This window comes from Pan troglodytes, chromosome 6 (genome assembly GCF_028858775.2).
Source record: "Pan troglodytes isolate AG18354 chromosome 6, NHGRI_mPanTro3-v2.0_pri, whole genome shotgun sequence".
In the NCBI taxonomy this organism is placed as follows: domain Eukaryota; kingdom Metazoa; phylum Chordata; class Mammalia; order Primates; family Hominidae; genus Pan; species Pan troglodytes.
In genome coordinates, this window is record NC_072404.2 from 173292501 (window position 1) to 173320158 (window position 27658).

A 27658-nucleotide genomic window follows, 5' to 3' on the forward strand; every position below is an offset into this window, starting at 1 on the left:
ACCTGGCAAGCGAAAAGCACAGGGCATGATTAAAGCAGCGAGTTCCAATCCATGTCCCGTCCACCTTGGCCTGGGGTTAGAGGTCAGTTGGCTCATAACCACCCAGAAGATGGAGGGACAGTCATCGCCACGGGGCTCTTATTCACTGAGTGCTACACCAGGCTGTTTCCGGCTTTACATGCCTTAATTTTCTCTAACCCTTTCAATGACTCGATGGTACAGACATGATTACCCACATTTTGCAAATGAGGAAAGAAGATCCCGCAGTGAGGAAAGAGCAGACCTAAGATGCAGCCCTTCTCCCTAGGCTGTGTGTGTCTGTCACATCTCAGACACCAAACACGCCAAGTGAACAGAGGAACCGTAAGCAGGTCGGCTTCCATGGAGCACAGGTCTGGGTGTGGAGGGACTGCTAGTGCAGGGCGGGTGGTAGCTGTCACTGTGAGTGTTCAGTGGAGGGCAGGGACAGGACTGTCTGGGAGGAAACCAGGGGAGACAGTCAGGATGACGGTGGCCAGCATGCATCAACCTGCTCTGCCTCAGATGCTACTGTGTATGCTGGGAGCAGAACACCATGCCCTGGGGCCAATTTTCCACCAGAGCTCCGCTTCCCACCAAAGGTCATAAGAACAATCACATGAGGGGGCAAACTTTTAAAAAACTCAAATGGACATCATGAATATGGCATCCAACATGTGGAGGCCACAGTCCTCATCGCTGTGTGCCTCCACACCTGCTCCTCCAGGCGGCATGGCTAAGCAGAGGACTGTGAGGGAAGCTGTGCTATCTCTGCACAATCTCTCAAGATGGCCCCCCTCCAGAAACAGGGATAGGGGAAGGTGGGCTTGTTGACCACATCTGGGTGGTGACAGTTTGGGGCTGTTCTGGATAGAGCCACTGTGGGCAGTCATGGGCCAGCCTTCCTGTGAATGCAGGCGTCCCTCCTCCTGGATAGACATCCAGAGGGGAACTGCTGAGTCCAAGGACGGACGTATCTTTAGCCTTTAAGCAGCTTCCAAATACAGGTTATAACAGCTTGCATTGCATTCCCACTAATTTGAGAATTTCTATGTCCTCATCAAGAGTTGGTTTTATAGATTTTTTTTAAATTTTAGCCAATCTAGTGACATGAAGTGGTTGTTCTTTATGGTTTTGTGAATAAGGATGCTCAGCACCTTTGATGCCTTCATTGGCCATTTGTATATCTTTTTATGAAGTATCCATTCAAAGTTTTTATACATTTTTGCATGGGATTGCTTGCCTCTTTTCCCTTTGGAGCACTACTGAGATATAATTGACATACAATAAACAGTACAGGAGGCATGACAATGAACACGTCCGTCACCCTGAATACATTCCGGTGCCCCTGGAGACACTGCCCTCTCCCATCCCTGTCCACAGCTCCAGGCAATCCCAACCAGCTTTCTGTCCCTTATAACCCAGTTTGCATTTTCTACAGCTTTCCAAACTGGAATTATAACAATAGCTCCTCTTTTGTCTTTTGGTCAACAGAAATGAGACTCACTGTGCTATTTCATGCATCAACAGCTCACTCCAGTTTATTACTGAGTAGCATTCCATTTTGTGGATCAAACAAAATTTTTTTGTCCATTTCTGATAGACATTTGGGTTTTTTCAGTTGTGGGCATTTACTATGAAAGCTACCATGAAGATAAGTGTGTAAATCTTTGAATGCACACATGCTTTCATTTATCTTGAGTAGAAGTGGGATGGAGGGATCACAGGCAAGTAAACATTTCACTTTTGAAGAAACTGTCAAGACGTTTTCCAAATCGTTGTTAATGTTTTACATTTCCACTGGTGGCATATGAGAGGTCCAGCTCCTCCACCTCCTTGCCAATACATAGGATGGTCAGTTTGTATTTTTTTTTTTTAATTTTAGCCATTCTTATAGGTTTGTAGTGGTATTTCACTGTGATTTCAATTTTCATTTCCATAATGAGGAATGATACTGAATATTTCACATTAAATTGTCACTCAATTATCCTCTTTGGTGAAGTGTTTATTCAAATCTTTTGCCCATTTTTTAAATTTCAAAAGCTTTTGGGGTACGAATGGTTTGGGTCACATGTATGAATTTAATAGTGGTGAAGTCTCAGATATTAATGCACCCATCATCCAAGTAATGCACATTGTACCCAATATGTAGGTTTTTTTATCCCTCTCCCCTCCCACCCTCCTGCTTCTGAGTCTCCAAAGTCCATTAGATCACTCTGTCTGCCTTTGCCTACCCATAGCTTGGCTCCCACTTATAAGTCAGAACATAAGGTAATCAATTTTCCTTTCCTGAGTTACTTGACTTAGAATAATGGCTTCCAGCTCCATCTAAGTGGCTGCAAGAGACATTATTTCATTCTTTTTCATGGCTGAATAGTATTCCATGGTGTGTGTGTATATATATATATATACTACATTTTCTTTCTTTTTTTTTTTTTTTTTTTTAGATGGAGTCTTGCTCTGTTGCCAGGCTGGAGTGCAGTGGCACAATCTCAGCTCACTGCAACCTCCACCTCCCAAGTTCAAGTGATTCTCCTCCTTCAGCCTCCCAAGTAGCTGGGACTACAGGCACCTGCCACCACACCTGGCTAATTTTTTGTATTTTTAGTAGAGACGAGGTTTCACCATGTTGGCCAGGATGGTCTCGATCTCTTGAGGTCGTGATCCACCTGCCTCAGCCGCCCAAAGTGCTGTGATTATAGGCGTGAGCCACTGCACCTTTATCCACTCATCAGTCAATGGGCACTTAGACTGGTTCCATATCTTTGCAATTGTGAATTGTGCTGCAATAAACATATATCTACAGGTGCCTTTTTGATATATTGATTTCTTTTCCTTTGGATACTCAGTAGTGAGATTGCTGGATCAAAAGGGTAGATCAACTTTTAGCTCTTTATGAAATCTCCATTCTGTTTTCCATAGATGTTGTACTAATTTACATTCCCACCCGCAGTGGATAAGTGTTCCCTTTTCACCACAGTCATACCAACATCTATTGTTTTGTGACTTTTTAATAATAGTCATTCTTGCAGGAGTATGGTGGTATCTCATTGTGGTTTTAATTTGCATTTCCTTGATGATTAGTGATGTTGAACATTTTTTTCATATGTTGTTGCCCATTTGAATATCTTCTTTTAAGAAATGTCTGTTCATGTCATTTGTCCACTTTTTAATGGGATTTGTTTTCTTGCTAAATTGTTTGAGTTCCTTGTAGATTCTGGATGTTGGTCCTTTGTCAGATGCATAGTTTGCAAATATTTTCTCCCATTCTGTGGGTTTTCTGATAATTTCTTTTGCTATATGAAGCTTTTCAGTTTAATTAGGTCCAATTTATTTTTGTTTTAGTTGCATTTGCTTTTGGGGTCTTACCCATGAACTCTTTGCCAAGGCCAATGTCCAGAAGATTTTTTCCTACTTAATCTTCTAGAAGTTTTATGGTTTCAGGTCTTAGATTTAAGTTGTTGATCCATCTTGAGTTGATTTTTATATAAGGTAAGAGATAATGAGGTAGGAGGCAGGACTCAACTTCAGAGGCAGGGCTCGGTTACTGAACCAAATTGAGGACTATTTAAAATAGGGCCAAGGTGGAAGCAGCTTTCCATAAGTCTTACCCACCAATATGCCATGTCAGTTTACACTTGCCATGACAACACCCAGGAGTTACTGCCCCTTTCCATGGCAATGACCTGATGACCCAAAAGTTACTACCCCTTCCCTAGAAATTTCTGCATAAACCACTCTTAACCCTCATGTAATTAAAAGTGGCTATAAATATGACTGCAAAGCTTCCCTGAGCTGCTACTGTCTGCCTATGGGGTAGCCTGGCTCTGCAGGAGCAGTCACAGAGCTAAAACACTGCCAGAGTTGTAACACTGCCTTTTCAATAAGGTTGCTTTCTTTTATCTCCAGCTTGCCCTTGAATTCTTTCCTGGGCAAAGCCAAGAACCCTGGTGGGCTAAGCCCCACTTTGGGGCTCCTTACCCTGCATCAATAGAGATCCAGTTTCATTCTTCTACATGTGGCTATCCAGTTTTACCAAAACCATTTATCAAACAGGTGTCCTTTCCCCAGTTTATGGTTTTCTATGCTTTGTCAAAGATCAGTTGGTTGTAAGTGTTTGGGTTTATTTCTGGGTTCTTTATTCTGTTCCGTTGGTCTATATGCCTCCTTTTCTACCAGTACCATGCTGTTTTGGTAACTCTAGCCTTGTAGTATAGTTTGGAGTCAGGTAATGTGATGCCTCCAGATCTGTTCTTTTTGTTTAGGATTGCTTTGGCTATTTGGGCTACTTTTTGGTGCTATATGAAAATAATGTTGGTATTTTGATAGGAATTTCATTAAATCTGTAGATTGCTTTGGGCAGTGTGGGCATTTTCATGAAATTCTTCCAATCCATAAGCATGGGATGTGTTTCCATTTGTTTGTGTCATCTACAGTGTATTTCAGCAGTGTCTTGTAGTTCTCTTTATAGAGATCTTTCACCTCCTTGGTTAAGCATATTGATAGGTATTTTATTTATTTTCTGAAGCCCTCGTACAGGGGATTGAGTTCTTGATTTGATTCTCAGCTTGGTCATTGTTGGTGTATAGCAGTGCTACTGATTTGTGTACATTGATTTTGTAACCTGAGACTTTCCTGAATTCATTTATGAAATCTAGGAGTCTTTTGGAGGAGTCTTTAGGGTTTTGTAGGTATATCATATCATTGGCAAACAGCAATAGTTTGACTTCCTCTTTTCCATTTTGGATGCCCTTTATTTCCTTCTGTTTTCTGACTGCTCTGGCTAGGACTTCCACTACTATGTTGAATAGAAGTGGTGAGAGTGGGCATCCTTGTCTTCTTTCAGTTCGCAGGGGGGATGCTTTCAACTTTTCCCCATTCCATATAATGTTGGTTGTGGGTTTATCATATATGGCTTTTATTATTTTGAGGTAAGTCCCTTCTGTGCCGAGTTTGTTGAGAGTTTTTATCATGAAGTGATGCTAGGTTTTATTGAATGCTTTTTCTGCATCTTTTGAGATAATCATATGGTGTTTGTTTTTAACTATTTATGTGATGTATCACATTTATTGACTTGCATGTGTTAAACCATCCCTGCATCCCTGGGATGAAACCCACTTGATCATGGTTTATTATCTTTTTGATGTGCTGTTGGGTTCAGTCAGCTAGTATTTCATAGAGGGTTTTTGCATCTATGTTCATCAGGGATATTGGTCTATAGTTTGCTTTTGTTCATTATTTTATCCCTGATTTTAGTGTCAGAGTGATACTGGCTTCATAGAATTAGTTAGGGAGGATTCTCTCTGCCCTGATCTTTTGGAATAGTTTCAGTAGAATTGGTACCAATTCTTTGAGTGTCTGGTATAATTCAGCTGTGAATCCATCTGGTCCTGGGCTTTTTTTGTTATTGGCAATTTTTAAGTTACTGATTCAATCTCACTGCTTGTTATTAGTCTGTTCAGGGTTTTTATTCCTTCCTAATTTAATCTAGGAGGGTTGTATGCTTGCAGGAATATATTTGTGTTTTCATTTCTTCTAGATTTTCTAGTTTGTATGCATAGAAGTGTTCATAGTAGTCGTGAATGATCTTTTGTATTTCTGTGGTATAGTTGAGCTTATTTTAATCTTCACTCTTCATTTCTTGATTAATCTAGCTAATGGTCCATCAATTTTGTTTATATTTTCAAAAAACCAATTTTTTGTTTCATCTTTTGTATTTGTTTCTTTCCTTCAAATTGATTTAGCTCTGTTCTGATTTTTGTTATTTCTTTTCTTCTTCTAGCTTTGTGTTTAGTTTGTTCATATTTCTCTAGTTACTTGATGTGTGACATTAGGTTGTCACTTTGGGCTCTTCCAGACTTTCTGATATAGGCATTTAGCACGGTGAACTTTCCTCTTAGCATTGCTTGTGCCATATCCCAGAGGTTTTGATAACTTGTGTCACTATTATCATTCATTTCAAAGAATTTGTAAACTTCCATCTTGATTTTACTGTTAACCCAAAAATCATTGAGGAGCATATTTTTTTATTTCCATGTATTTGTGTAGTTTAAAAAATTCCTTTTGGAGTGGATTTCTAGTTTTATTCCACTGTGGTCTGAGAAGATACTTGATATAATTTTAATTTCAAAAAATTTATTGAGACTTGTTTTGTAGCCTAGTATACGGTCTTTTTTTGTTTCATTACTTTTTCTTCCAAAAAGACAGGATACACGTGCAGAACGTGCAGGTTTGTCACCTAGGTATATGTGTGCCATGGTGGTTTGCTGCACCTATTGACTTGTCCTCTAATTTCCCTCCACTCTCCCCCCAACCCTCAGCAGGCCCTGGTGTGTGTTGTTCCCCTCCTTGTGTCCATGTGTTCTCACTGTTCAACTCCCACTTATAAGTGAGAACATGCAGTGTTTGATTTTCTGTTCCTGTGTTAGTTTGTTGAGGATGATGGCTTCTAGCTTCATCCATGTCCCTCCAAGGGACATGATCTCATTCCTTTTTATGGCTGCATAGTATTCCATGGTGTATATGTACCACATTTTCTTCATCTAGTCTATTTTGGAGAATGTTCCATGTGCTCATGAGGAGAATGTATATTCTGCAGTTCTTGGTTAGAATGTTATGTAAATATCTGTTAGATCCATTTGTTCTAGAGTGTAGACTAAGTCCATTGTTTCCTTGTTGACTTTCTATCTCAATGATCTGTCCTGTACTGTCAGTGGAGTATTGAGCTCCCCCAGTGTTGGCATATTGCTGCCTATCTCACTTCTCACATCTGGCAGTAATTGTTTTATGAATCTGAGAGCTCCAGCATTTGGTGCATATAAATTTAGAATTGTAATATCTTCCTGTTGGATTGGCCCTTTTATCATCATTTAATGACCTTCTTTGTCTCTTTTTACTGTTGTTGCTTTAAAGTCTGTTTTATCTGATATTAGAATGCTCCTGCTCACTTTTGGTTTTCATTTGCATGGAATATATTTTACTACCCCTTTACCTTAATTTTATATGCATCTTTATGTGTTAGGTGACTATGTCAAGATAGCAGATATTTGGTTTGTGTCTTTTTATCCATTCTACCAATCTGTTATCTTTTAAATGGAGCATTTAGGCCATTTACATTCAACACTAATATTGAGATGTGAGATATTGTCCCAATCATCATGGAGACAGGAAGTGTGGCTTTCAGACCACATCTATCCCAGTCCAGCAGCAAAGCCAGGCTCCAAGATCCTGTGCTTGTGGCTGCAGCATGCTTCCCACTCCCCCCTGGGTTATGGCCAAGGGAGTTTGTCCCCACTCGAGATTAGATTGCAAATTTCAGTTGGGAGCTTCTCTCAACCTGTGGCCACTGACTGAGTTGGTTGGCAGACTTCTGCAAGGTCCCCTGTGAGGCAGAATAGCTTCCCCAATCCATGCTGGAGACTGGGAATGCACACAGGGCTCTTTCTACTGCTTCTCCTACTTTATATTCTCCACTGCTCCCTAAATCAGTTCCAGGACTTGGTAGGGTTAAGGTCCCGCCCCCATGGGCTGAATTCTCCAGTGGGGGTGCATATCTTGGAGGCAGTGTCTCCCCCTCATGCTGTGGGGCTTACAGTTCTTTGCTTGGCTCACAGTGTAGGCTGCAGCCTGCCACTTCTTTCAAAGGTTCTGTGGTTTCTTTTAGTTTTCCTGTCAAGTTCTGGTGTTGCTTCTTGGAAAAAAGTTGACAGTGTGAATCTTTACACACTATTTTGTCTTTCCAAGTGGGAGAGGCATGCTAACACCGCTTCTAATCCACTGTCTTGAAAAAAAAATGCCCATTTTTAATGTGCTGCTTTTTTAGTTTTTAGAGATTTTTATACATTCTGAAATTTTTATCTTAAAAAGTGCTATTTGCAAGTATTTTTCTAAGTCTTGTGGCTTGTCTTTTCAAACTTTTGTGTGTCTTTCGAAGAAGTGTCTTCTTTTGAAGAAGAAAATTTTTAAATTTTGACAAAGTTCTAGTTATCAATTTTTTTTTAAGGATTGTGTTTTTGTATCATGTCGATACCAATTTGGAGGTAATTTCCACCTTAACACTATTGAGTCTTTAGACACATGACCATGTATATATCGCCATTAATTTGTCTTATTGTTCTCATCAATGTATTGTAGTTTTCATTGTACATTGTCTTACACATATTTTAGATTCAACCTCAATTATTTCATAATTTTTGATGCTACTATAAATGATATTTTTTAAAATTCATATTTAATTGTTGCTAGTATACAGAAATAAATTTTTGTGTGCTGACTTTGCACTCTACAGCATTGCTATATTTACTAGCTTTTCTGTAGGTTCCACCAAATTTTTGACAAAGGTTAGGTAATCTGAATGCCTCTCATTTCTTCTTGTTTTATTGCACTGGCTAAGATCTTCAATGCGACAGGCAGTGGATCACCTGAGGTCAGAAGTTCGAGACCAGCTTGGCCAACATGGTGAAACCTAGTCTCTACTAAAAATGCAAAAATTAGCCGGGCATGGTGGCAGGTGCCTGTAATCCCAGCTACTCGGGAGGCTGAGGCAGGAGCATCACTTGAACCCAGGAGGCAGAGGGTTGCAGTGAGCCGAGATTGCACCACTGCACTCCAGCCTGGGCAAGAAGAATGAACTTCCGTCTCAAAAGAAAAAAAAAAAAGATCTTCAATGCAGTGTTGAATTGAAGAGGTAAGAGCAGACATCCTCGTCTAATGCCAGATTTTAAGTGGAAAGCATTCAGCCCTTCACCAGTTGATGTAATCTTAGATGTAGGTTTCCATCATGGATGGATGGATGCTGGGTTTTGCCAAATGCTTTTTCCAGTATCTACTGAGACCATCACATGGTCTATGTTACTATGGTGAGCTATGTTGGTTGATGTTTAAATGTTCGATATACCCTGCATATCTGGGATAAATCTGCCTTGATTATGATGCAGTATTCTTTTTTATATATTGTTGAATTTAATTTGATAAAAATTGTTTAGAATTTTTGTTTCTATATTTCTGAAGAATAATAATTGGCAGTTTTCTTTTAAAATCTTTCTCTGTTTGATTTTGATCTGTTGACATTTATTGAGACTTATTTTATGGCCCAGCATTTGATCTAGTTTGGGAAATATTCTATATAACATACTCAAAAAGAATGTGTGTTTAGCAGTTTTTAGGTGTATCATTCTATAAACATCACTTAGCTTAGATTGGTTAATGCTGTGGTTCAAATCTTCTCTATCCTTACTGATACTTTATCTATTTGTTTAATCAGTTACTGACAGAGGAGAGTTTCAATCACTAGTGATCATGATCGACCTGTACGTTTCTCTCTTTAGTACTCTCATATGTTTCCTTTATGTATTTGAAGCTCTGAAATTGGTTCATAACATTTTTCTGTAGCATCTTAATGAATTGACCATTTAGTCATCATAAAGTGTCTCTATCATGAATAACACTTTTAGTCTTGAAGTCCACTCTGTCTAATATTAACATGACCACACCAGCTTTCCTGCCTTTCGAGTTTCCATCGTACACATTTTCCATCCTTTGGGTCTAAGTTGCCTTCTTCGCCCAGGCTTGGATCTGGGCTCCAGTGAGACTCGAGATCCCTTTATGCTCTGCACTCAGCCGCCAGGTTTCTGAACCATGGGGGAGCTCTCTGCTTTGTGGTCCAAGTGTCAGTTTGTGAGTTTCTGAAGCTTCTCTTCCCTCTCGGTCCCACCCTGGCTTTCTGCACCCTTAGAAAGATTCAACAGATCTTTTTCCACCATGCTTCCTTGTCCCCAGTCTTCAGAAGGCCACATGGGGCACTCCATAGAGGCCCGGTGCTCCTTGGCAGGATTTCTCCCAGCCCTCTCCCTCCTCCATCCCTAGTGCCCCATCTCACATACTCAGCGAAAGCCCACAGGAAAGAGGAGGGGGTGCAGACACTCGCTTTGCACAGCCTGTCTCTCAAATCTGTTCCATGCACCTCAAGAGTTTCTTAAAATTAAGGCCGAATTGTCCCCACTTCCTGTGACTGGCTTCTGCTTCTTCCATTCCAATGCGCATGAAAGAAGCTGTGGTCTCCTCTCCTTGGAATGGGTTCATCCATCCCTTTCTGGAATGCAGTTCATCCTCTTTTCCTGTGTCCTCAGCTCTGGCCGATTTCTCCTGGGGCTCACTCGTGTTGTTGGGGTGGGAGGGGGATAGTCTCCTGGCAGACTTCTCCTGGGGGCTCACTCATGTGGTCGGGGTGGGAGGGGAATGGGCTCCTGACACTCTGCACCCTACGTCCATCGTACACCTGCAGGAGGTGCCTCCTGGTCGTCCCCCAAGGCCGTCCTCTTGGAAGCCCACCTGGGCCACCTACCCCCTCTGGCATGAGCACGCCTGGGCTCACCTGCCCCCTCTGTCAGAAGCCTGCCTGGGCCACCTGCCCCCTCTGGCATGAGCGCACCTGGGCCTACCTGCCCCCTCTGTCAGAAGCCCGCCTGGGCCACCTGCCCCCTCTGGCATGAGTGCACCTTTACTTTCTGTGTTCCCTCCATCACAGCACTTGCTTTAATTTTTTAATTGTATTTTTTGCTTGCTTGTTTTCTCCCTCCTACCCAGCAAAACTGTAAAATCCTAAAGGACAGAAACTAACTTTCCTTAATCACTTCCTTAATCTAGCACCATTTCTTGTACGTTAAATATGTTTTTTAAACATTTCCAAAATAAATCAGCTAGACAATGGTATTGGTAAGTAATGAATTTCTGACTAAACCTCCTCAATAACAGAGTAGACAGGGAATTTATGGTGTTCTGCATGATGAGTTCAAGGACTGTGAACTGGTGCTACCATAGTCAATAAAACAGGAAGCGTTCCACCCTCACAATGCAGAAGTCGTAACGACACCTTGATTTAGTGATCAATAAGTGCTTAATTAGTGTTTAAACGAGGAGAAAGCTCTGAGTCATCTCGCTAATGAACAAAGAGAAAGAGCATGATTATATTCCCAGTGGAATAAAATACAATAAAATAATTCTGTTATGACGTCACCAGCATGAAGGCCCTGAAAGGCAATATGTTTAGGATATTTCTCCATCTACGCTAGGGTTTCATTTTTGATGATGGGTACATAGAAAACAATGATTTATAAAATAATTCACAGGAAGTTGATTCTACCTTCAAAGATCATCAGTATATAAAGCTTAAATTTCCAATTAAAATATTTCATCAGCTGAGAGGGGAGGGGAGAAGCCGGGGCCCAGATCTCTAAGTCCCTATATTTACGGGGCAGCAAAATCTGCACAGCAGCGCTGCAGTCTCCGGTCACACACTTCCTGTGCTTATTCAGTCTTTGTTCATTAGCGAGATGACTAAGAGCTTTCTCCTCATTTAAACACTGGACAGAAAAGAAAATGAGTTCTGGGTTTTCATGCATTTTTTTAAATACCTAGAAGCATCTGTCTTAACAAAGAAGAAAAATACCTAAGCCAAAATGCCACCAAGTGCTCATTTTCTGAATAACCGTTTGACAGCTGTGCTAAATGTCTGTGTGCTGGAATGACCATGGAACTCATTAATTCAAGCTGGGACACCTCCGAATGGGAAAGAATGACTTCCTGATAATTATGCTGAGTAACAGTAGAGACCAGGACTGTGAGGCCGACCATCGTGTGTAGGAGATTCCAAGGTGACACAGCCAAACTTATCAGAAGGTGGACCCTGGCTGCTGGTGCAATATTTGACATGACCGGTGCCCACGCCCCTCTCCCATTCCTATTTCTTGAAATGGAGAGCAGGCAAGATGGGGGCAGTGGTGGAAGATGCTCCTGCCCCATGCACCCAGCAGCCCTGGGGAGTGGCAGGGTCGCACCCCAAGAGATCAACCCCCAGTGGCCCCGTCACGAGCTCCCAACGGAAGGGATGTCCTAGTGCAGAGGCAGCCACCACACTCGCCCCCTGTAGGGGGAAGGCCGCCACGCCCACCCCCTGTATGCGGAAGGCCGCCACGCCCACCCCCTGTATGCGGAAGGCCGCCACACCCACCCCCTGTACTGGGAAGGCCGCCACACCCGCCCCCTGTATGCGGAAGGCCGCCACGCTCGCCCCCTGTACTGGGAAGGCCGCCGCGCTCGCCCCCTTGTATGGGGAAGGCCGCCACACCCACCCCCTGTACTGGGAAGGCCGCCGCGCTCGCCCCCTTGTATGGGGAAGGCCGCCACACCCGCCCCCTGTACTGGGAAGGCCGCCACACCCACCCCCTGTACTGGGAAGGCCGCCGCGCTCGCCCCCTGTAGGGGGAAGGCCGCCACGCCCGCCCCCTGTATGCGGAAGGCCGCTGCGCCCGCCCCCTGTAGGGGGAAGGCCGCCGCGCTCGCCCCCTGTACTGGGAAGGCCGCCGCGCTCGCCCCCTTGTATGGGGAAGGCCGCCACACCCACCCCCTGTACTGGGAAGGCCGCCGCGCTCGCCCCCTGTACTGGGAAGGCCGCCGCGCTCGCCCCCTGTACTGGGAAGGCCGCCGCGCTCGCCCCCTTGTATGGGGAAGGCCGCCACACCCACCCCCTGTACTGGGAAGGCCGCCGCGCTCGCCCCCTGTAGGGGGAAGGCCGCCACGCCCGCCCCCTGTACTGGGAAGACCGCCGCGCTCGCCCCCTGTACTGGGAAGGCCGCCGCGCTCGCCCCCTTGTATGGGGAAGGCCGCCACACCCACCCCCTGTACTGGGAAGGCCGCCGCGCTCGCCCCCTGTACTGGGAAGGCCGCCGCGCTCGCCCCCTGTACTGGGAAGGCCGCCGCGCTCGCCCCCTTGTATGGGGAAGGCCGCCACACCCACCCCCTGTACTGGGAAGGCCGCCGCGCTCGCCCCCTGTAGGGGGAAGGCCGCCACGCCCGCCCCCTGTACTGGGAAGGCCGCCGCGCTCGCCCCCTGTACTGGGAAGGCCGCCGCGCTCGCCCCCTTGTATGGGGAAGGCCGCCACACCCACCCCCTGTACTGGGAAGGCCGCCGCGCTCGCCCCCTGTATGCGGAAGGCCGCTGCGCCCGCCCCCTGTAGGGGGAAGGCCGCCGCGCTCGCCCCCTGTACTGGGAAGGCCGCCGCGCCCGCCCCCTTGTATGGGGAAGGCCGCCACGCCCGCCCCCTGTACTGGGAAGGCCGCCGCGCTCGCCCCCTTGTATGGGGAAGGCCGCCACGCCCGCCCCCTTGTATGCGGAAGGCCGCCGCGCTCGCCCTCTGTACTGGGAAGGCCGCCGCGCTCGCCCCCTTGTATGGGGAAGGCCGCCACGCCCACCCCCTGTACTGGGAAGGCCGCCGCGCTCGCCCCCTGTACTGGGAAGGCCGCCGCGCTCGCCCCCTTGTATGGGGAAGGCCGCCACGCCCACCCCCTGTACTGGGAAGGCCGCCGCGCTCGCCCCCTGTACTGGGAAGGCCGCCGCGCTCGCCCCCTTGTATGGGGAAGGCCGCCACGCCCACCCCCTGTATGCGGAAGGCCGCCACACCCACCCCCTGTACTGGGAAGGCCGCCGCGCTCGCCCCCTTGTATGGGGAAGGCCGCCACGCCCGCCCCCTGTACTGGGAAGGCCGCCGCGCTCGCCCCCTTGTATGGGGAAGGCCGCCACACCCACCCCCTGTACTGGGAAGGCCGCCGCGCTCGCCCCCTGTAGGGGGAAGGCCGCCACGCCCGCCCCCTGTATGGGGAAGGCCGCCACGCCCGCCCCCTTGTATGGGGAAGGCCGCCACGCCCGCCCCCTGTACTGGGAAGACCGCCGCGCTCGCCCCCTGTACTGGGAAGGCCGCCGCGCTCGCCCCCTTGTATGGGGAAGGCCGCCACGCCCGCCCCCTGTACTGGGAAGGCCGCCGCGCTCGCCCCCTTGTATGGGGAAGGCCGCCACGCCCGCCCCCTTGTATGGGGAAGGCCGCCGCGCTCGCCCCCTGTATGGGGAAGGCCGCCGCGCTCGCCCCCTTGTATGGGGAAGGCCGCCGCGCTCGCCCCCTGTATGGGGAAGGCCGCCGCGCTCGCCCCCTTGTATGGGGAAGGCCGCCGCGCTCGCCCCCTGTATGGGGAAGGCCGCCACGCCCGCCCCCTTGTATGGGGAAGGCCGCCGCGCTCGCCCCCTTGTATGGGGAAGGCCGCCACACCCACCCCCTGTACTGGGAAGGCCGCCGCGCTCGCCCCCTGTAGGGGGAAGGCCGCCGCGCTCGCCCCCTGTACTGGGAAGACCGCCGCGCTCGCCCCCTGTACTGGGAAGGCCGCCGCGCTCGCCCCCTGTACTGGGAAGGCCGCCGCGCTCGCCCCCTTGTATGGGGAAGGCCGCCACGCCCGCCCCCTGTACTGGGAAGGCCGCCGCGCTCGCCCCCTTGTATGGGGAAGGCCGCCGCGCCCGCCCCCTTGTATGCGGAAGGCCGCCGCGCTCGCCCTCTGTACTGGGAAGGCCGCCGCGCTCGCCCCCTTGTATGGGGAAGGCCGCCGCGCTCGCCCCCTTGTATGGGGAAGGCCGCCGCGCTCGCCCCCTGTATGGGGAAGGCCGCCGCGCTCGCCCCCTTGTATGGGGAAGGCCGCCGCGCTCGCCCCCTGTATGGGGAAGGCCGCCGCGCTCGCCCCCTTGTATGGGGAAGGCCGCCGCGCTCGCCCCCTGTATGGGGAAGGCTGCTTCCAGAGCACTCCGGGGCGTGTGTTGAGAATGCTGGTGCTGGAATCCTAGTGCAGTAAGCCAGGAATGGAAAGACTTCAGTAAATACAACTGGTTAGTGCGACGAGGCCACAGGCCCTTTGGCCTGATGAGCACTGAGCTGCTGAGTCCAGCAGAGCCACTGAGCACCTGGAAAGCATCCCAGGACATGCAGTACACTGTGCTCGGCCTAGGAAGGCATCCTGTCTCTGGCAGGAACTTGCTTTCCCGGGGGGCTGCTATGAGCCATCTCATGGGGCATCACTAGGATACCTCCCAATGGCTCATAGCACGAATTGCTCAATATCCACCAAAGACCTTCACTCTCAACAAGTTCCTGCAATTTGCTACGGTTTGTTTCTAATGCGTGGATGTTGCGGCTGCTTGGCCGACCTCACGTCTGGCTGCTGAGGGCAGGGAAGCACTGCAGCCATTCAATTTACCCTCGAGGCAAATCCATGCTGTGCCTTGTCCCACAAGCAAATTCTATTCTAACTCTGACTCTTTTATTTTAGTGCCAGGGCTATTTAATAAAATAACTGAAACCGAAGGAGGAGCATGATGATGGGTTCAAAATGGAACAACTGAGGCCTCCCATTGAATGAAACCAAATGCTGTTTGCAGGTGACGACTCGCTCACTGGCCCATCCGAGGCACATTGGACGAGCCTCCAAGGCTACGCTCCTGCCTTTCTCTATTCAGTAGCCCGTGAAGAGGGCCCTTGGACGTCAGTCTAGGTGAGCACGCCACTGTCAAGTCAGGGGGGAAAGACAGGAAACTGCTTCACAGAAAAGTGTCAACTGATTTCCCTTCACTCAAACTTCTTCCGAGTCTCTGAAACTTTTAATGATGCCTCCCCCTTCCCTCGTATGTTACTAAAACCATCTCTGGACTGCACGTGGGTTACTTTACTGATCGTTCACTTCCAGCGTCTGGGGACGTGACGTCACGGCCCCGTTACAGGAGCCTGAAATCTCCCAGCAGCAGTGGAGGCAGAGCACAGGGCCCCACAGCCCTTCTGATAAAGACACAGCGGGGCAGAGGAGGAGGACAAAGCAATGATTTCAGAGTTGGAGGTGCTAAATTACCAACGTTCAAGAGGGTGGGAGAAATGCCAGTTTCCACCGTGCTGTGCTGAGACCTGCTCTGTGGTGCCGAGGCACACGTGTGCGGAGGGAATATGTTTGCCAGCGTCCTGGCGCCCTCTGATTCCTCTCATCAGAGTCGGAGACCTCCACTGAGCCTGGTTCAGACTCTCGACCTAATTTCTATTTCATTTTTTAAAGATTATTTTATCACCGATAGTTATGGTTACAGCTACTGCTGACTGGGCACTCCATGAGGAGCTTCACACGTGGCTCTCATGACACCTCCAGGGCCACTACCCCTGGTTTACAGCTGAGGACTCGAGGCACAGAAGCTGAGCGGCTCCCCCTGGCCCCAGAGCAGTGGGTGGAGGAGCCTCTGACCCAAGGACAGAGCTGCATGAAATCCACCTTCTGCATCCACAAAATCCAGCAGGATGTCTGGCGCACCAGACGTGCTTAGTTGCTCTCAGTTAATGAATAAAAACTTTAAATTTAGCCTGTTTAAAATAGTGTTAAGTGGACCAGACCCTCTAGGGTTAGGCCCACACAGAGAGACTCCCACAGGCTCCTGGAAGGCTTTGGGGCATGTTTTTCAGGCCAGCCAGTGGTCCTGATGGGAGGTGGGCCTGGCACAGAGCAGGGCTGGGACTGGCCTCTCATTGTGAGCCTAACCTTAGAGGGAGACCTGGGGCCCACAGAGCCCCGTGACCCTGTACTTCCACAAGGGCTGAAGACCCCCACCCTCCACCATGAGGGGTGATTTCGACCAACCAGGAAACACAGTCCATGATCAGGAAAAACACAAATATGGCCCAGGTGCCACTGGGCCCTCCTGAGCAGCCTCTCAACTGTGGCCTGTGGGTCTGGCACCCCGTGGCCCCTGCATGGCTCTGGGCCAGCATCAGGGCTCTGTTTGGCGGCCGTGGACAGACTGGCTTCTGCATTCAAACGTTATCGTGACATCCTCCTGAACAGAGGCAAGGCCACAGCAAAGATGGCTGCCCAGGAGCTGCCCTCGGAAAGGCTCCAGAGAACCATGGGGCCAAGGCCGGGCCTTCCCCGGGCACCACCTGCTAAGACATAGAAGTGCCTTAGCTTCCTCACCTGCCTGCACAGAACGTGCCACCTTGTGGGGCCAACTTCTGTGGAAACTCACCCTGTGGTTCCCACGCTTGGTGCAAGGTTCCAGGAAGCCCCTAAGCTGGCCTGGGATTGAGCTTAGCGGCCACGCGTCCTCTGGGAGGACTCTACCTTTCGAGGTCTGTGGGGGTTGCCCAGAGTTAACTTAAGTCATTTCAATGGCTCGATGGCAGGAACATAATAGAAACTGGGCCCACATTGCTTCCCACACATATCCCAGGGCCACAGCTCCTGATGAGACCCCAGTGGAGTCCAAGAGGATGCAGAGGGTCCTCAGACTTTCCTGTCTCACACCAGCATGGCTTCCATCTTAGAAAGGAAAGTGTGTCAAATTAGAGCTGATGGAACTAACGTTTGGCAGAAAAGGAGTGTGTGAGCGTCGCCATCAAACCCCCAGTGTCCCCAGGGCCATCCTGGGCCTCAACACCTGGTCCAAAATCCTATCCCAGGAAGCTGACGGGGCTGGGCTCCAAAGGTGATTTCTGCAGCTCTTGTCCCTCCCTCTTTCCAGGCAATGTGGGACCTGTGAACTCTGGCCTAACAAGTCGTCATAAAAATCATGCCTGCTTTTCCATTTACAAAATTTACTGAGATTCCTAATTCCGTGCCCTTAAGATGTTGAGTGGGCTCCGCATATTGAAGGGTCTTGGGTGGCTCTGTGATGCGGGTCCTTGCAGCTCCCACTGGCCCTGCATAAACACTCCTGGGGTTCGCCTCCGAGCCTGTCTGGGGTCTGTGTGCCCAGGGCATCACCTTGTGTTTTGGTGCCCAGACCCTCATGCCCACAGGCAGATGGAGCCCTTACGCTGCCCTGGGCTGCCCCCGGGGCGGGCTTGCCGGGGAGCAGGAGCTTTCCTTGGACGCAGTAGTTGCACCTTGTGCCCCCTAATTCCAGCCATGTTCATGGCCCCTCAGTCTCCCTCAGTCAGGTTTCAGTGTCCACTGCTGTCCCCGGTCCTTTCTCAAAGGGTGAAGAGCAGCCACCTATCTCCTCTACCTCCCTGGTGTGCATCTGTGGTTTAAATGGTGGGCTTTCTGGAGTCACGGCACCTTGTCCCAAGAAAGATCCTACAGAGCCTCACCCGGAGGACTAAGCATTTTGGGGGTGGCTGGACTGGGAGCAGGTGTCGCTCTAAGGGACCCCAGGAACACCGAAGCCCTGTTCGCAGGATGCCCGCTGGCCCGGGAAACAGGCGCAAAGCCAAGAGGAGCCAGCGACTAAGGAAACATGCCCAGGTACCTGCACCCTGAAGGATAAGCCAACCCCGGCCCGGGGAGGAAGTGGAAGGCTCACCTCAGCGGGGGGTCTGTCCTGCGCCGTATCGGTCCTGGCGAGCACGTCTGAGGCTGGGGCCTGGGACAGGGCCTCCAGGAAGGGCAGGTGGTGTCGGAGGGCCTTGGCCAGGGCAGCGCCGCCCTCCCGACTGTACCTCCTCTCGCTGCCAACGCTGTGTTTTGAGGGCCTGAAAAACAAAAGAAACCAGACATCAACCGCATGTTTGCTGGTGCCCGGAGCTGCTCTGTCCCCTGTGGTGCCTGGGTGCATGCAAGGGGCTGGGAGCCGGGCTCGGTGGCCGGCCTGGCCTTGCTGCTCCATGACCATGGGTTTGAACTTCTCCCGGGCCCCCGAGCCTGTGTCCTGCACGAGGATGGCTAACAGCACCTGCCTCGTGGTTGTGGGGATGGACGAATGACCCCTGCTGAGAGCAGAAGACAGGAAGCAAAAGCAATACATGGGAAACAAGGGGAGGGGAGAAAGGGAGGAAGCTGCAGGTGCTGGCTGCAGGCTCAGCAGGAATTCTCCAGGAGGCGGAGGCAGCCGGAGGCCGGGTGGGCATGGGGGGGCCCAAGGCTTGGCATGGCTTCTGCTGGGTTTGTGGGTAGACCAAGGAAGGTGGCGGCCCAGAAGCTGGAAAAGGCAGGAACCAGGTTCTCGCCTGATAAATGTGCATTGTTTTAGGCCTTAGGTTGATGTACTTCGCCACAGCCTTGGGACGTCCATGCAGTGCTCTCAGCCCCTCCGCTGCAGTCCCTGCTGTTAAACAGTGATTCACGCACCGCCATCGCGCGCACCATGCAGGGCAGGGACGTCTGAGGCTAGAAGGACAAACACATGGGACGCTTCCCGTGGGCAGACACACGTGGTGCCCACCCTGCTGAGGGCGGCAGGGGTAGGGCCAGCGAGGACAAGGCCAAGAACCAGGCACGGCTGGCCAGGGGCCCCACGGGACAGCTGCGTGCTGAAGGCATAAATCCAGGAGGCAGCTGGACGTGTCAGCCACATGTGGCCCCCAATAACGATGCTCAGAGTCCCTGAGAAAGCGACCACTTGCCAGTGGGGCCCCCATCACCAGCTTGTGCAGCCACATGGAAAGGAAGAGCAGAACCAGGGAGATTCACTGGAAAAGTTGCGGTAACGCCCAACAGGCCCCGGAGAGACAGAGTCAGGACTCCCCATGTTTATGGGGAGCCCTGGTGGAGGCCTGGGCATGCACAGAGGACGTCCGTGGCCCCCTGAGCCTGCGCCCTGTCCCCCTTTACCCTCAGCTGTGGCGGAGAGCTTGCCTGAGCCACGGGGCAGCGTCTCAGCCTGGGACACGATGGGCACGGCCTCCCTAGGGATGGGCATGGCCCTCCCTGCCCAGCTCACCTGCAGACTCTGCCGCTGGTCTCTGCACCCAGGACTCAGCCGCCCAGAGCTTCACAGCCCCCACGGAGGCCTTTGCTTTTTTGCACATGACCAAAAGGGCCCAGAGCATGCTCCTAAATAAGGAACATAATTCCCATAGGAGACGCCTCTACCAGCCAGGTTTAAGAACACCTGCGTGAGTGACTGCACCCCACCTCCACCTTCCAGCAAGGCTCTGTCTCAACAACAACAACAAAAAAAGGAATATAATGTGAGGCCGGCATGGGGGCTCGCAGCTATAATCCTGGCACTTTGGGAAGTGGAGGCAGGAGGGTCACTAGAGCCCAGGAACTTGAGGCTGCAGTAAGCTACGATGGCACCGCTGTGCTCCAGCCTCAGGCAACAGAGGAAGACCCTGTTTCAACAACAAAAAAAAAAGTGTGTGCACGCGTGCGCATGTGCGTGTGTGAGTTTGTGTAAGTGTGTGTGAGTGTGAGGGGTGTGAGTGCGTGTGTGCGTTTGTCTGTGTGTGTGTGCGCCTGCACGCACACGCCATGCTTCTAATAAAATGCAAAGATTTCGTAGACATGGAGTTTAGACACAGACCAAAGAGCCTTTAATTCTGATTATTTTTAGTTTGTATAATTAATTGAGTGCATCATTTATGTCCATAAAAGAACGGGCATCACCATGAAAAAGATGGGCCAGTCTGGGGGCCCTTGCTGTCCGGCTCTGCTGCCCACAGACAAGGGCAGGGCCCTCTGTGAACCTGCCGCCCTCAGCAATGCTCCCAAATCCCCTTCCCACTGAGAGCCATGCTCAGCGATGACCAATCACTTCAGGTCCGACTTGTGCTGCAGTGGACGGTCCAGACGCCACAGGCCCCAGCGCCATGCCCCACTGCCAGCACAAGACTCAGGCCTCCCTCATAACAGGCTTTACAGGTGCGGTCGGCTGCCATCTGCTTCTCTCAGGCCAGGGAGAGGCTAGGTCCGAGGTGGAGGCAGGTACTTTCCTGAGTGCTCAGGCACTGGCTGCCTCAGAGCCCTGGGGCATGGCTCCGCCTTCACCTTCTCAACATCTAAGTCTAGATCCTCGTTAGGGCAAGAAGCCCAAATTACAGCTAGTGTATAACAGTCACGTTTAACTGACCACAGGTTGCCTCCAAGGGACATCACACCACTTAACATATGAAATACGAGCCTTAAATAGATACTTGCAATTCTCCCTCCAGCTCTGATGCAGGTGTTGACATGAATTCTGTTGACAGCTATGTTATCAACCTCACAATACATTTTCATCATTTTTGTTTAATCAACTTCTTTAAATGTGATTTAAGTGACAGGAAAACACCATCTATCGGTTGATGCAGTTGCCTTCGCGTGTTCTCTCATTTGTTTCCATCTGGCACCTTTCCCTTCTGCCAGAATGGCGGCTTTACCAGCCCTGGCCATGGAGCTCTGTGGGTGATGATGTCCTTCAGCATCTATATTTCTGAGAAAGCCAATAATTTTACCTTTGTATCTGAAGGATACTTCCATGGGATATGGAATTCTGGGTTGATGTTTGTTTGTTTTTTTTTCCTTTCAGTACTTTAAAAATGCTTTCCGTCGTCTTCTGGCCTGGAGCATTCTCAAGGAGAAACCTGCAGTGGCCTTCATCATCTCATCTCTCTATGAAATGCACCTTTTTTTCCTCTGACTGCTTTTAAGGTTGGCTTTTTATCACTGGTTTTGATAAATTTTATTATGATATTTCTTAGTCTTCATGTTTCTTTTTTAGGGGGCTTATTGAGCTTTCTGGCTCAATAAGTTTATCATTTTTATCATATTGAAACAATTTTCCTCATTATTTCTTCAAATGATTTTTCTGTTCCTGTCTCTCCTGCCTTGGGACTCCAGTTATACAGATATTTGGCCTTTAGATGTGTCCCATAGCTCACTGGTGTTTTTTATTTTTATTTTTAATTATCCTTCCTTGTTTCCTTATGGATAGTTCCTATTGCTGTGTCTTCAAGTTCACTAATATTTTCTACCACAGTGTCTAATCTGCTATTCATTCCACCCATGAAATTTTCCTGTCTCCTACTTATTGTGTCTGTGTCAGTTCTGTGTCTACACTGATGAATTTTATGAGTTGCATTTTCCTGCTCCTTTTCATGCCAGATAATCCATGTCTATATATTCACATTGTGAATTTTACCTTATTGGGTGATGGACATTTGCAATCCCATAAATATTATTTACCTTTGCTCTGGCATTCAGTTAAGTTGCTTGGGACCAGTTCAACCCTCTCGGTTCTTACTTTTAAGTCTTGTTTGGCAGTATCAGAGCAGCAATTATCTATGACAAATTACTCCCCACTACTAAGACAGGACTCTGTGGGCATTCTACCCAATTATCTGGAAATTATGAGGTTTGCAAGTCTTGATAGGTTTGAAGAAGCACTATGTCGCACCCTGTGTGAATGTCAGATACTGTTTGCTCTCATTTTTTTGGATGGTTCTTTTCCCTCATAGACACAAGGTCATCAGTCATCTACCAAATCCTCAGCAGTGGCTGAAAATCTCCAGGGCTCTCTGTGCACTCTTCTCTTTTATACTCTGACCTGTGAACTCAAGCTGCCTTGGTTTCCCCAGACCTTCAGCTCTGTCTCATCAACTCTGGCAGGCCACTGAGCACCACTGTCCCTGAGGCAGCTGGGGGCAAGTGTCATCGCCACACAGCTGCGTCCCCTCCCAAAATGGCCCTCCACCATGGGGGTCTGCCTCACCCACGTTTATACCCCATCTAGGAAGGTCTGCATCCCACACTGGTCCCCAGCCCCTGAGGAGGGGTGAGGGCTCCTGAGGCCTCTGTCGTGACCACACTGAGTCCAACCTCTCCTCGGCCAAACCCGTCTCTTCACTTCCCCATGAGGGGTCTTCCCAAGACCCTGCATTTGGACTTCAGGACTACAGAGTCTGCTGTCCAGACACCCCACCGAGATGTAGCTCCCCGGGCACCCCTGGGGCCCTGCCCACAGCTAGTGAGGATCTTGGGGGACTTCAATCCAGTGCCCCCGATGCCAGTGGAAAGGCGACTATAGATTTCTCCTTGAGAAGTGCTCCAGGCCAGAAGATGACGGAAAACATTTTTAAAGTAATGAAAGAAAAAAAAGTAATCCAGAATTCTATATCCCATGAAAATATCCTTCAAATACAAAGGTAGACTTATGGCTCTCTTAGAAATACGACACTGAAGGACATCATCCCCAGCAGAGCTCCACAATGAGGGATATGAACAGCCCAGGCTCCCTAGGCAGGCACAGGAGGTAGATATGAGTCAAGGAACACCTGTATACATATATATGTATATACATGTATGTGTGTGTGTGTGCGTGTGCATGTGTATCTCCTTTCACAGAATTTGATGCTACATTCTGAACAAAATCTTATTCAGAAAAAGTCTGGGTATGTCTCCAAACGCAGCACTGTGGCATCACCCAACAGCCTGAGGGAGGTGCAGCTCAGACTTTGCAGGTGCTGAGTGAGGCAGTATTACTCCAAATAGAACATATACTTTGCTAAGAACAATTTCCACTTCTGGGTATCAGCAAGAAGTGTCTTCTATCCAAACATGACCATCTGGTACTTGTATATGGGTCTTTAGTGTGATTTAGAAACACTTTAGGAAATACACTGGGGCTTGAGTGGATGTGGAACTCATTACAAATTTCCCACATACAGTAATGGAATAGGTTTCCAGACACTGTTTCCATGTAGGATGTTGATTTTCAAGAACAGATCACTAACATTAGGTGTGTGATACCTGCATGGGGCTTATAAAAAAATCCCATTTTTGCTTGATTATCTCAATTGATAAACCCACCATGTTTTTATTTCTAGTGCCTTTTTGTATTACTTTGTTCCCACACTGCTCATAAAGATATACCTGAGACTGGGTAATTTATAAAGGAGAGGTTTAATTGACTCAGTTCAGCATGGCTGGGGAGGTCTCAGGAAATGTAACAATCATGGCAGAAGGGGAAGCAAACACACCCTTCCTTCACAAGGTGGCAGGAGAGAGAAGTGCAAGGAGCAAAGGGGAAAGAGTCCCTTATAAAACCATCAGATCTCGTGAAAACTCACTCACTATCATGAGAACAGCATGGAGACAGCCACCTCCATGATTCAATTACCTCCCACTGGGTCCCTCCCATGACACGTGCAGATTATGAGAACTACAATTCAAGATGAGATTTGGGTGGGGACACAGCCAAACAATATCACTTTTCAAGTTACACTGATACAGATGTAACAGGCATATAAATTACCAAGGCCTTTGCAGTTCTTTGCATCTCAAATCATGGCTATAATTTCCTTGGCCATTTTTTAATTAATGAAATTTCATGTTCTATGTTGTCAGAGTGTAATTTAACTGCAGTTAATTTACTTTTCTGGTATTTTGTCTACTTTTCTCACTAATTGCTAATCAATGCAAATGGAACCACCTCATAAATGTATCTTTAAATTGTCGTATTCATCTTTGCTTCGCCTCTGTCCATGCCTGGGGACTTGTTTGTGATGCTGCAGTATGTTACGGCAATGAGAGGGTTTATCATTATGCCGTGTGGTGTTGTAGCAATTAACTTGCACATTGACTTTTGCTCTGTCATCCAGCTTGAAGTAGGTCAAAACTTCATACGTATGAATTTTGTACTTTAAAAAGATGAAAAATGTTTTACACTTAGTAGCTATTCCCTTCTCCATTGGCACACACTGGCCTTAGACTCACGATAATATGAGATAGTCTAGATTGTCACCCAGTTTGTTAAAGGAAAAAATTCCACATTACAGGCCCATCTTATGTTTTATATCCAACCTTCATGGCCACCTGAAGTTCTCTGTGAAGTCATCGGTGCTCATATACACAGCTGGTATTCGTTGTCCCTGTTCCTGCCTCAGGAGCATTTAGCATGTTCCCAGGTTCTCTTTAGCCATTAGCATGTTCCCTGGTTCTCAGGCCTCCTTAGCCCTTAGCATGTTCCCAGGTTCTTGGTTATCTTAGCCCTTAGCATGTTCTCAAGTTCTCAGTTCTCAGGTTCCCCTTCCTTGACTCTCTTAGCCCTTAGCATGTTCTCAGCTTCTCCTTAGGCTTTAGCATGTTCTCAGGTTCCTGGTTCTCAGGTCCTCCTTAGTCCTTAGCATGTTCTTAGGCTCTCAGTTCTCAAGGTCTCTTAGCCCTTAGCATGTTCTCAGGTTCCTGGTTCTCAGGTTCTCTTAGCCTTTAGCATGTTCTCAGGTTCCTGGTGACCCCTTAGGTGCGAGCTCTGTTCCTCACACTGGGCACTCATACTTACTGCTTTGCTGATTTTCCACACTGCGTCTCTTTCTGGCTTTCTCTCATGGGGCTTACTCTGCTTAAGGGACCTCATGTGTGGGAAGAGAAGAACCCGCAGGAGAAATGAGCTTGTGGTTGCCACTCTGGTAAGCCCAAAAACAGGGCTGGCGATTCTGAAGACTTCATTCTAATGTTGCCTTTATTTCATGAATGGATGATTGGTTTTCAGCAAGTTACTCAATCTCTGGAGATTAACTGCCTTATGTAAAGAACACCAGCTACTATGTCACTGGCCCATTGTGGATTCTTGTTCAGCTGTGAAGCTCAGAATGCTCTGAATACACATGGAGTGGAGAAAGCCAGGTGACATTCTTCGTTAGTGTAGCTACCCATGCAAGAATTCAAAGGCTTGGGCAGATCACGCATTCTGTCCTTCACCACCATTTATCCAACAAATGCTGGCCCAGGGTCCATCTGGTGAAGGGCACAGGCAGGCACTAGGGGAGCCTGGTTAGAAGCAGCTCCTGGGAGTGGGGAGTGAGGATGCTGAAAGCCAACACGGTTCCTTATCATGCAGCAGGAATCAGAACATGATCCCTTTAATGAGGAATGAAACAAATCCATTACTATAAAATCGCTTGAAAATCTAGAGGTGATGGCCACAAATTAAATCCAAAATAAGACAAAATTACGAATACTAAAGAAGAGGCAAACGAGCCACAATCCACGTATGAGAAGAAAAAGCCCCACAGAGGAATCAGTCCCCTTGCTGCTATAACCCGCCCTCCGACCTGACCCAAGGGGCTTTGGAAACACCACTTGATCTTATAAAAGCTGAGTTTCAAACAGAACCAGTCTCAAAGATCAAATTCTGAAGATAGCCATGGATTAATCAGGCAACAAAAACAAAGAGGAAGCAGGAAAGGCCCTACTCATTTAGGAAAATGGAATCCAAGACAACAAGCATTAAGGGAGATGCAGGCACCATTTAAACAACAATCCACTAATGATGGACGCCGAGGATGAGCTGACGCAGCCCCTGTGTGCTAAGCAGCAGAGCCTCAGAGCCTATGAAGCTAAACACATCAACCCCCAAAGAAAACTCACAGAAATACTGTTTTTGTCTGAGAAATTTCAGAAAGTCACAATATAAATAAGGACATGTTGAAGTAATACAATTGACACATTTTTACCTAATTACACATCATATATATATAATTATAAACTATTTATAAAAGCCTGTATCCTGCAAATAGTTATACAAATATATTTTTGAAGCGCCAATTGAAGATTAAGTATGGTATCAATTAGGCCAAAGAAAACCTCAAAATTACCAAAGAGTAAAAGTTGAACAAAGTCACATTCTGACTAAAATGCAGTAGAATTAGACACTAATTTGAAGTTTAAAAACAACACATAAATATGAAAAAGTAGAAAAGCCTACCAAACATTTATTGTTTCAAAAGGATATAAAATGACAATTACAGATAATTTAGAACAAAAGCAAGTGAGAATTCATCAGTTATAGAATGATGTTAAAATTATGCTCAAAAGCAAATTATTTATGTGATTTCATTATTTTTTAAAAAATGAATAAATAGCGTAAATAAGTTTTACTGAAGAAGTTTTATTTAAAAGTAAGAGAACAGCAAAAAGAAGAAAATCTAAGAGATAATTCTTTTTAAAAATCATGTTACAAGGGTGAAAAAAAGTGATTTTTTTTTTTTTTGAGACAGGGTCTCACTCTGTCTCCCAGGCTAGAGTGCTGTGTGTGATCATGACTCACTGCAGCCTCAATCCCCCGGGCTCAGGTGATCCTCTCTCTCAGCCTCCTGAGTAGCCAGGCGCCACCACACCTGGCTAAAGAAAACGTACGTTTACAATGCAAAGGAATATAACTACACATGTGCTGAGTAATTTTAAAAACCATAATAGTGAGAACTAAGCTCTGAGTTTTTCTCTTGTCCAAATTCCTATCTAAGAGGTCTGGGGAGTCATACCCCACAAACCATAAATTCTCATCAGATGGGTTTTACTTGACCCTATATATCGTGACTGACTTTTCAGTCTGACTCTGACAGAACATTATGAGACAAAGGGAAAAAATCAAAATATTTAACCCTAAAATATATTTCCTTGCAATACCTGGAAATTGCCCTGCAAAGTCTCTTGTGGGAAAAATCCACATTCTATAGGGATCTCCTTTCCCCTTTGTTTTCCTTCCTTCCTTTCCAGATCCAGGAGATCATCAACCAAGAGCCAGGCACCCTTTTAGGTCCAATAAGAAGCATCTTACAACCTGCTTTCTCTGAAGTCTGCTAACTGAGAGCTTCCTCTGCACAATAAAACTTGGTCTCCACAATCCTTTATCTTAACTGGAACATTTTCTATTGATCCCAGGTCTTCAGATAAACTCAACCAGTTGTCAACCAGAAAATGTTTGAATTCACCTATAGCCTGGAAGCCCCTGCTTTGAGTTGTCCCACCTTCTGAACCAAACCAATGTATTTGATTGATGTCTCACGCCTCCCTAAAATCTATAAAACCAAGCTGCACCCTGAGCACCCTGGGCCCATGTTCTCAGGGCCTCCTGAGGGCTGCATCACGGGCTATGGCCACTCATATTTGGCTCAGAATACATCTCTAAAAATATTTTACAGAGTTTGACTCTTTTCATCAACAAGAGAATAGCATCCACTACACTGCATTAACAAATGTGGAAATCGCTATTAAAGGATAGCTTATAAATATCCCAAATCACACAACAGTGTAAGCATATTTTACCAATAATCGTGGAAGACAATGAAAATACTCTATAAATGAAGAACATTCCTAA

The 27658-nt window shown here is 47.9% G+C and overlaps 1 protein-coding gene across 7 annotated transcripts in view; it reads right to left on the minus strand.

The window, feature by feature from the left end:
• The window catches only part of PTPRN2 (protein tyrosine phosphatase receptor type N2), a 1123220-nt gene that overhangs the window by 698874 nt on the left and 396688 nt on the right, over positions 1-27658 (minus strand). For all 7 annotated transcript variants that reach the window (XM_024358152.3, XM_024358150.3, XM_024358149.3 and 4 more), the window contains one exon: positions 18167-18335. In XM_024358152.3, the coding sequence (XP_024213920.2) occupies positions 18167-18335 (169 nt within the window). The remainder of the gene's footprint in view (positions 1-18166; positions 18336-27658) is intronic.